Genomic DNA, 10468 nt, shown 5'->3' with positions numbered 1-10468 from the left:
AAAAATTCCTTAATAATTTTGAAATATTCAAAGTTCAGTAAGATTGCAAACAATTTACTTTGTTGAATAGTATATTACAGCCTCATCACATTGCTCGATCAGGAACTTTTTTGAAAAGAAGCAACGGGTTTGAGCCACTCCAAGCTCATTTGAAACAATTTCAAAAAGTTTTTACATCGGGTTGGATGACAAACATTGTTTAAAAGATAGCAGTTGTGAAAAAATCACAAATCTCAATCATTTCTTAGAATTTAACTATGCTGTAACGGAATGTTACCATCTACAGCAATTTTAGAACACTTTCCATCTACTTGAAACAATTCCTTAATAAAAATGATGTAAGCAAAGTTCACTAAGAAAAGAATATTTCAAAAACTAATTGTTGGTGGAATGATTCTGCACAACTATAAAGCATCTCCTTGTTCCTATATTGTACATGTGGATATTAGTAAAAAAAACCACCACTATAACAAAATTTTTTGTTTTGGTCCAACAGATGATGAGAAATGGCACTTGTAAATGTTGAAAATAATGTTATACCAATTCTACACCATACACAACTTGGCTACTTATCCATCATTTACAAAATGATGATACAATTGAAATAAATATCACATCTCAATTTAAATATAGAGAAGGTCAATTAAGGTTCCTCAATAGGGAAGTACCCTAAGGACAATGAGATTCAATACCAAATTGATACAATATGTTATTAACATCATATAATGAGGTTCCTATCAATTTCAAATCATTTGGACATCATTCAGTATTCATGTCATTTAACCATGTCACTAACTACTCATGATAATATGACAAGTCAATATCAAGATGTACAACAAGATAGAATATCATACCACTACTCTTATAACTGATATTGATAACGTTTCTGAGTGATAGAAATCAATATCTATATAATTGGAATATCTGTCAATCTACTGTCGCAATTGACAAAAAGGTAACATTCTTACATGTCATGAATGGTAAGAATGAATACCAATTCAATATTATCATGTTATAATCATCAAATACTGTCATAGAATCAATTTTGGAATGATTTCAATATAATCTTAGATAGTTATCATATGACAAAGTTACTACCTTAGTGAACAACCCACGTCATTAATAAATGTTAAAATTGAAATATTTCAATCATATATTCATATATATATCAATTATAGTGTATAATACCAGTTTTGTAGTATAAAATCAATTATTGGTATGATGGCAATATTTCAATTAAACATTGACATTACAACATTTCCCAAATTGGAAATATAGATTATAACATCATGATGTTCAACATTTAGTGATAAAGTACAGCGATGACATATATTATCCAATAAAATATTCATATCCATTTAAAAGTTAACCACATCGAAAGCTCCCCTATTGCCATCCAAGTTGACTTCCAAAAGTCTCAAAATGGATCCAATCATGATTTTTTCAGTGATTTATGATTACCATTCAGATTTACTACTGTATTTATCAGTATTATTGAATTTTATTGTGTTTCCATATTATAGGTCAAGATCTTGGTCAATTAATCATTTTAGTAGAAAAGCTACAAGGAAATGTTTCTCTCTAGTCACCACCCTATAACCTCCTCTTAATGAAGAAGAGTTCCAAATCTTGAGATGAGAACCTTGTTCACTTTCAAAATGTTGAATTAATGCAGCCACTTTCCCATTCTTCTATCAAGTGTTGTCACAATAAGAAGCTTCTGATTCGTATCAACACTCTTTATAAAAATTCAATAATAAACAATTTCAAAATCTTAAATCAATAAGAGATTGGAGTAAGAGGTATCCGAGGTTCCCAAACCCAAACCCATCTAATGGTCGGTACAAGACCTTAGATCTGAAGGCCTAGCTGGCAAGAACTTCACTAACACTCTATTTTCTCTAGACTAACCCATTGGTTTATCAATGAAATTCTTTATTGTTTTATTTGGATAAATATTTTCAAGTTTTTCAACCATTATTCGGTTTGCTAGTATTTCAAGGATAATAGATTAGTAGAAATTGGTTTTTGTGGTTGTTCAGTGTTGAAAATATTCTATTAGGTGCGTGTAGTAGAATAAAGCTCATAATTTCCGAATTTATTGGTGTATTGTTGGATAAATTATTGTTATTCCCAGGGATTAATTTTAAAAACTTCAATTTCAATAACTTTAAATGTGTAACATCCTGCCAAATAACTTTTAGCTTCATCAGTTCCATAATTGTATCCTGTGGGTAATTCATATGTCAATCCAAAGTTCGAGTATGAAGCATTATTCAAATTGCAATCACTGTATATACATATATCCCCTTCAATCTCAGTAGTTCCTCCAAATATTACCAAATACTTATGATGTGCTTCAATCGCATATTGTTTCTTATTTTGGTTAATGTTAAAGTGTTGAACTTGATAATTTCCATTATGATCTGTTACAATTTTGAAAATAAATGCTGAATCGTCCATAACAAAGTTGAAATTATCTTTGTTTGATTTCCAAGATTGACTAGTAAAAGCACCAAATACTTGATTATGTTCTGATTTGATAATGGTCAATGTTGCGCCTTGATTATCACATTTGGAATGAAAATCATTTGCATGGAATCCATCTCTTGTTCCTCTGTATAATAATTGAGGAATAGATTTACTTTTAGTTTGCATATATAGAGGAATTGATACAAAACTTCCATAATTATTAATAATATTCGAAAGTCCAATACCAAAATTAGAATCCAGTTTAACATGTGCGAAAGATGTATGTGCAAATGTGCTATTAATAAAAATGAAGGTGGATAAATCTTGTGCATCCAGATTAATATTTTCAAACATGATAGAATTAATTTGTTTGTTTGAAAGTTTAGAAAAATCAAATAAACATGAATCAAATTTAAATCCTTTGAATTTTGATAAATCTCTCATTTCTCTTAAATCAGTATTCTTAATTAAGCAATTAAATGAATTATTTGTTGTGAGAACAAGTTCAATTAATTTGAAATTAGCTTTTTCAAAAACAGATCCATTAAATTCACATTCAATACATTTGCAATTCTTCAAATTATTATTTTTAAAATGCATTTGAATTGTACACTTTTCAAATGTTACACTTTCAAATTGTGCCTTTTTAAATTGAGAGCCAATTGCCACATTTGAAAAATGACAATCCTTAAAATAACTTGCCTTGAAATTTACATCAACCAAGTTCATTCCACGAAAATCAAATCCAATAATTTCCTTTCCTGCCAAGTTAACATGTTGTACAATAACTCTCCTCAAATCAATTCCAAAAGATTGAGATATAATCAATAATTTCCTCAAATCTACATTTATCTCCCTGTCTAATATTCCATACTTTAACCAATCAAGAATATGCTTGAAAATGAACAAATCACAATCAATAAAGTATACTGGCTCATTGAATTGATTTGATGTTTGATACAATGGATATTCAGCAGTGAACATTTTCTTGAATAAATTATCAGGTTCTCTTTCGTTGTGAATAAATGTTCCTAATGAGACTGTCATGATAGTTCCACCAACATTGAGATAAATTGGTTTGTTACTGGCCTCCAGTTTTAATCTGACCAATTGTTGATTTTCAAATTCTTTAACCCTCTTCTCTAATGCTTCTTCTTTTAATTGGTATTGTTTGATAAGGTCTAGTTTAATTTTCTTTAAATTTTGCTTTTCTATGCTCAAGATATTTTCATTTTGGATTTGTTGAGATTCATTCTTCTTCTTGAATTCTTCCTCTAATCTATTTTTCAATTCATCAACTTGTTTATAAGCTTCATGAAGAGGACAATGCTTTTCCTCATGATCCTTCAATTGACCTCTCTCCACTGCTCCCTTACACATTGAACATTTCACTTTCAGCTGATGTAACTTGTTGGTAATATACTTTGGAACAGATGAACAATTTTCAAGTAACTTATCAGCTCTACAAAGTGGACATCTATTATCAACAATCTTCCTTGCACAACCAGAACAAAACATATTTTCACACAAAGAGTGCATGATCGGATCAATCAGTGGTAAATAACAAATAGAACAGTAAATCCTTTTCAATTTCCTTTTCGTCTAGATAAGTGTATTCTTCGCATTGATTGGTGTCGGAATTTTCACAATATTCAACTCTGTTAAGATTGAAATTTTCATCATCAACTTGCTTTTTGGTAATTGGTAATTGTTGTGTACTCTCTTCGAAAATGACACGATCATCATCAAAGAGTTGTTTTGACATTTTTTAATGATATGGAATTTGAAAAGTGACGTAGTATGATCTTTGGAATATTAATGAAACTGTTGTGAGGGACTACCATTTCATAGAAGAACTCAAGAGCTGTGAAAATAATTTGTATTCTTAACACAATACGAAAGTATCTTAGGTTTAGAATAATATTATATCTCTGAAATAGAGAGGACTATCCAATTGTTAATATTCATTGCGATCTTTTCTCTGTTGTAATTTAACATTCTGATTTGATGTTTTGTAAAATCATTGAAATTGAAAAATCACAAACTGAAACTAAGAACCAACCTGAAGTTGAAATTCAGTCGACCTATCGGATAAACTTCGTTTGATTGTAAAATGGTATTACTGTTGATTAGTTAATACTTTATTTACAGTATTAATTCTAGAAAGACTTATTGATATGATGGTGGATAACCTCCTTGTTGAGGTGGATATTGTTGAGGGTATCCTTGTTGAGGTGGATATTGTTGTGGATATCCTTGTGGTGGATATTGTTGTTGTTGTGGCATCATTCCAGGTTGTCCGTATGGTTGCTGAGGATATCCCATACCTGGTTGTCCATAAGGTTGTTGAGGGTAACCTTGTTGAGGTGGATATTGTTGTGGATATCCTTGTTGAGGCATCATGCCAGGTTGACCTCCCATCATTGTTGTGGTTGTAGTTGTTGATCCCACAGTACCACAAGCTCCATGATATCCAGTACCTTTATACTTCATACCACCTGCCTGTAAGAACAGATAGGCATTCAAGAATTCATTCATGGTAATCACCTTGTTGTGGTCTACATCAACCATCTTGAATAAATGTTTACATTCATCTTTGTGTGCACCGAGGGCTATTATGAAAGATTAACATGATTCATTGTTACAACAATCACGAAAAAGAACAATAATAACATACCTTGCATAGCCTTCTTGAATTCTTTCTTCTTGAGGACACCATTACGATCTTTATCATATTGGTAATAGACTTGTTGTGCCTGGGAAGAATACATTTGTCCTTGCATAGCCATATGTGGTGGCTGTTGTTATTCAGTATAACCATTAATCAATTAAATGTAGATGAGGTAGGTTTGAAGAAGTACGGAAGAAGATCAAATATAATAAAAAATAATAAATATTCGTGATGATGGTGAATATTAGATACATCGTGTAATAAAAACACGTACCACTTGGAAATTTGGAGGAAGCCAGCTAGGTTGTCCAATAAAGTAGCTCATTCTTGTTGTATTTGTTTTTGATTGTGTTACTTGCAACCTCACGATGTTTTAAATGTTTTGCCTGTTGAACATTCGATCGCTCCTCTAATGAACTTAAAAGTGTCTTCGTGCTCCTACTTATTGATGGGGTCTTATTATGGTCGGTTTGAATAGTTAACTTATTTGTTGGGACCTCTATTCCTATAGCATTGGATTCATTACCTATTCAACATTATTGGTTGTTTTTATGTTTTTTTTGTTTTGAAAATATAAAATTTCTAACGGTTTTTGTTTACAAGATTGGCGGGGTTTGAACTCCATCGTTAACATGTTTATTCCAAGGAGTGGTTTAACAAGATGACACTCCAAGAATTTCACATCATCATTTCAACATTATCTGAATTGTAGTAATGACTGTTGGAAATTGTGTTTCAAGAATGATGGAAAAATACAAGTTGGAACATTCACCATCATCAACATGCAAATCTTGTTTTTTTACACTTGGCAATGAGTGTTGTTGTTCTAATGGTAGATTAATAGATAAGTTACTAGAAACATCAAGTGAATGGATATAGACAACAAGCTTACTGTCACTCAAGTGTGTTGAACTAACTTAATATCTTTATTGTTTCACAGTATGAAACGTCCATCTGTTGAATTTAAATTGCATCATTGATTGTGGAGTTGCCACTCTCTTCTTTCGGATAGGGCTATTGGATGGCTGTTTCTTCACGCTTTTCGTTCGTTTCGTCTGCACTATCATGAGATTCTCTTCATTTCCATCCAAGTGAGATTGATCAACTTCATTCGATACACTTCTAGTACGTTTCAGTATAGAGGTTGTTCTTTTTTGGTTAACCTTAGAGAAGTTTGGTTTTTTAACGGATATCTTAATTTGTTCAGAACTTGTTGTATTTACAGATGAATTGATGGTGGAATTGCTATCGGTGTTGATCGGTAGTGGAGTTTGCAGTTGAGTATCGAGAATTTGAAAGGTGGTTTCTTGGGGAGTCGTTGGTTTCGAATATTGAAAGGATTCCTGTAGAGAAGAATAGGATTGAAGAAAGTCTTCCATATCTAGTTTGAGATGACAAGCATCAAATTCTTGAACAGAATCAATATTATAATTCAATTGAGAATAGCGAGATTGATTGACTTCTATTTCTTTCATTTCCAAAGATCTTGTTAAATACGAAACTAGATCAGAAACTTGCTGAAAGTCATAGAAATTAGATTGAGCAGTCAAATTGGAAGCATGCTTCAACGCAAGATAAAGCAAATACGAATTAGCAAAAGTCTGGTTATATGATATCATGGTTTGGCGTGTTTACTTTTTTTTCATGAATGTCAGTTGTCCATCAGCTCAGTACAATGCCGTACATTAATTGTCGAATCACAAATCTGACACGAATGAACATCATGGCCATTTCACATCACTACTTTACAACTAACAAAGGTGGCTGTAAACTGTCATTTTTGGTCAATTGACTTTTGGTTGTTGAAATATTGATTTGTCACCAAAAATCGAAAAAGTAACGGTGTTATAATGAATGACAACCATCCCGATTCTTATTTATTCATTTTGTTTGTTTTCATTGAAGAGGAAGAATGAAAAGTCCAAACTGGAAAATGAAATTGCATGGCAGATTGTTTGGCAGATGACTTGGAGATTTTCGTAAGTGGAAAACCTCTTCTTCTCAAGTGCAATACATTCTGGTTTGTATTCGAGTTATCATTCGAGTTTGTATTCATTGAAAATCTCGTATAAATGGTTGAACTGAGCTTGACATTTGACTTGGATGAATGTTTATAGGAGAAGGGCTTGATTTGAATATTGTTACATGTTTTGGAGGATTTGGAAGGTTTAGGATTCTTATTTTGTTGGAGGATAGAACTGGAATGAGTTTCAAGTTTACTTCTTTCATTATTATTGAAACCATATTCGAAAGGAATGGAAGAACATGACATTGTTGGAGAGGATGAAGACTGACTTGATGTTGTTGTTGTATTGCTCACATCTTTAGTTATGGGAAAGCTGCAATTGGAAAGAGTTGGCGATTCATCATGCATTTGAGAACTATTCGAAGCATGATTATTGGAAAGAAGGCAATTCATGATTGGCGAGGAGCTGACAATTCTTGTAGAAGATCTCAAGGAAATTGCTTGGGAATCAACACTGATTCGATTTGCATCTTGGTTTCGAATAAACGACAAATTGGTATTTTCGCAAACGTTGCTAATGCTCATTTCTGGATGAATGTTATCCAACAAGTGATGTTTCATAGTTACTCCTTGGTTGTAATCGTCTAGGGTATTCAAGTAAGATTGATAAAAATCGAAAATGTCAAGTTTCAACATCAAGTTTGGAGATTCGTCCAGTGTTGGTTGACTTTCACATGATTGTAATCCATTGATACAAAGATCAGAGGTTTGTCTATGTGGAATACAAGTGGAGTTCGTATTGCTATTGAAATTGTTGTTGGAATGAAACAGAGACTGATGAAACAAGTTTAAACTACTTTCGTTTGGTTTCTCAAACTGGTTCAGTGGAAGAGAAGAATCATTCTGAGTGAAGATGTTAAATCCTGGGGGTGGTATTTCATTCATTGTATTCTGAGACGAGTTTGTCGAATAGTTAAAAATAAGGTTGGTTATGATCTTTCGTTGAGTTTCGACATCAAACTTGAAGAATTCTTCCATATTCATGAGTTAGTAATCTTGTATATTTCCCTTCAACAATTTGTTCCACTAATAGATAAATCAATTAGTGTTTCGTTAACAACAAGTTTAGCCAATTTTTTTGAGCACTTGAAACTAAACGAATCTAATATTTATCATATTTGAGCACAAATAAACATCCCAAGAAACCTAGTCAATAGAGTGCGATTTACATTGTGAGCTGTAGTTTCTCTTATTAAGAATTTAGGTGTATTACATGCGACAATAAATCCAGAACTAAAATACGAAACTGGCCTAATACTGGTCTAAGATCGTGATACAAAAGACAAAAACATTACCTTTCTGGGAATTTTGTTGCTTGTCAACATATTACTGGGATAACCAGGACTATTTAGTAAAATGAATAAAAATAATAACGGTATTATTGTTGTAAACTTTTGATGCAATATTCGAAACCTGAGTATTCGAAATAGTGTTGTATAGCGGTGATTGTAAAAGATTTTCATGAATTGGTGTGAAACCGGCTGTAATTTCCAAACAATGAATCATCATCTCTGTTTAGTTAGTGAGAGGACATATTCGAATAATTTCACAAATATACAAATCATTCGACCAATTTTGTATATTTGTGAAACAGAAAAATATTAAGATGGTAGAAATGGTGACTTTTTCAAGTTATGAAATAGGTCCAAATCCTCAATCCACTCTTACTAAAAGAAACTAAACATTTATTCTGCAGCAGTTAATGGTTTTCTAGCCATAAAGAAATAACAAGGTGTAAAAATTCCAGTCTTTCCACCAGCAACCAATCCACTAGCTCCAGCCATCAAAAATTCATAAGCTTGTTGTGAAGATTTTGGGACTAAACCAACACTTTCCAAAATTCCAACCAATTTGTGAACAATAAATCTTCCATATGAAGTTTGGAACCAACTTGTAAAATCCCAACCACCATTGTCAATTGGTTGATACCAAGGCACTGGATGAATTTGATCAGTGACACCTACATCTTCAGTTTTGATAACTTCAAATCCTGCCTTTCTCAATGATTCATCAATCTCCTTATCCATGAGAATTTCTGGTAAACCATCTCCTTTCATAATGTCAAATTTAATCTTGTTATGTTCTTCATTTTTCGAATCATATTTTCCAGAAATCATGACCCATTCGTAACCTGCAAAAATTGCACCTGGTTTGAGTTTGTTGTAAATTTGTTTGTAACAATGTGGACGATCTTTGGCATGACAGGAAGCTTCGATTGTGTAGGCAGCATCGTAGGATTCAGATGGGAGATCTGAGTTGTCATCTAAATTGTTGAAATCACCTCTGACAATTTGACATTGTTCTGAGAGACCCATTTGTGAAATGTATTCTTTGGCTTGTTGAGATTGATAAGGATGATTGTTGACACCTGTGATGTGAGCTCCTGTGAAACGAGAAATGTTGGTGGCTGGACCCATGACTCCACAACCGAGATCTAAACATTTCATTCCCTTTTTGAGATCCATTTGTTTGGCCAACCAGTATTCATGTCTTTGAATGGATTCAATCATGCTTTCCTTCTTGTGTCTGTACACATGTCCACAATATTCCAAAAAGACACAGTCAAGTATCATAATGAAAAGCATGCATTTCATTGAATTCATATGAAAAAATGTAAGAAAATGTGAAAACTTTACAAAAATACTAACCTTGGAGCAAAATGGAAAGATCTTCCCCAACCATACAAGTAAAAATCAGTCACCATATCATAATATTTACCAGCAACATCCCATCCAGCATTCTTTCTCTTATCATGAGTATCTTTGGTATCTTGTGCGAATAAATCTTGATAGGTTCCTGTCACATTTTCATTTGTCAAGTGATAACCCTTGATTTGATTCTTAAACTTGAACAAATAGACCACGAATCCAATAACTACAATGGACACAACACCAAGGAGGAATAAAGACATTGTTTTGCAATTTGTTTTTTCACAAACTTGTGTTTCCTTGTGTGAATAATTTAAATAGGATTTTAACATTAGGTTTTGTATGAATATCGCTTCTCCTCAATGGTATTCGCAAATCGAAAACACACGCTCTCCGAGAAGATTAGCACTGTGAAATGTTTGTTTACAAAATATTGAGGAAGTGAGATGTAAATGAAAAGGAATGGGTGATTCCTAATTTGGATAATTTGTGCATTAACATGATACAGGATAAATAGGGATTATTAAGAGAGGAATACCTCTAGTGTTATTTGTTATTGTTATTGTCGAGGGAATGGAACAAAGTTATTCTTCCTCTCCTTGGAATGAACAGACAACAAATGATATCCAAACTAAAGTCTTCAATAGGAGA

General features: G+C 32.5%; 4 protein-coding genes across 4 annotated transcripts; all 4 read right to left on the bottom strand.

The window, feature by feature from the left end:
• Positions 1 to 2127: 2127 nt before the first annotated feature.
• NAEGRDRAFT_73023 (uncharacterized protein) lies at positions 2128 to 3852 on the bottom strand (the record flags this gene model as incomplete). The annotated part of the gene is made up of 1 exon (XM_002671939.1): positions 2128 to 3852. One exon carries the CDS (start codon positions 3850 to 3852, stop codon positions 2128 to 2130), a length of 1725 nt encoding a protein of 574 aa, XP_002671985.1.
• A 789-nt stretch (positions 3853 to 4641) lies between these two features.
• Positions 4642 to 5261, bottom strand: NAEGRDRAFT_52589 (uncharacterized protein; the record flags this gene model as incomplete). The annotated part of the gene is made up of 2 exons (XM_002671938.1): positions 4642 to 5084; positions 5150 to 5261. The coding sequence occupies 2 exons, from the start codon at positions 5259 to 5261 to the stop codon at positions 4642 to 4644; spliced, it is 555 nt and encodes a 184-aa protein (XP_002671984.1).
• An 808-nt stretch (positions 5262 to 6069) lies between these two features.
• Positions 6070 to 8153, bottom strand: NAEGRDRAFT_52588 (uncharacterized protein; the record flags this gene model as incomplete). Its single annotated transcript, XM_002671937.1, has 2 exons — positions 6070 to 6660; positions 7158 to 8153. The coding sequence occupies 2 exons, from the start codon at positions 8151 to 8153 to the stop codon at positions 6070 to 6072; spliced, it is 1587 nt and encodes a 528-aa protein (XP_002671983.1).
• Positions 8154 to 8837: 684 nt separating this feature from the next.
• NAEGRDRAFT_81379 (24-sterol C-methyltransferase) lies at positions 8838 to 10095 on the bottom strand. The gene is made up of 2 exons (XM_002671936.1): positions 9818 to 10095; positions 8838 to 9695 (listed from the first exon to the last, which is right to left on the bottom strand). The coding sequence occupies exons 1-2, from the start codon at positions 10078 to 10080 to the stop codon at positions 8855 to 8857; spliced, it is 1104 nt and encodes a 367-aa protein (XP_002671982.1). The 5' UTR covers positions 10081 to 10095; the 3' UTR covers positions 8838 to 8854.
• Between the last annotated feature and the right edge of the window lie 373 nt (positions 10096 to 10468).

This window comes from Naegleria gruberi (assembly GCF_000004985.1).
Source record: "Naegleria gruberi genomic scaffold NAEGRscaffold_57, whole genome shotgun sequence".
NCBI classification, from domain to species: Eukaryota; Heterolobosea; class Eutetramitea; order Acrasida; family Naegleriidae; genus Naegleria; species Naegleria gruberi.
The sequence above is the reverse complement of the archived record's forward strand: the minus strand, read 5'-3'. Positions and strand labels throughout refer to the sequence as shown.

What these genes read in the sequence shown, in the direction of transcription:
- NAEGRDRAFT_81379 (XM_002671936.1), bottom strand. Translation starts at nt 10,080, where the DNA reads ATGTCTTTATTCCTCCTTGGTGTTGTGTCCATTGTAGTTATTGGATTC. An exon ending in TCTTTCCATTTTGCTCCAAG is followed by an intron (nt 9,696 to 9,817) that starts GTTAGTATTTTT and finishes ACATGTGTACAG; the next exon opens with ACACAAGAAGGAAAGCATGA.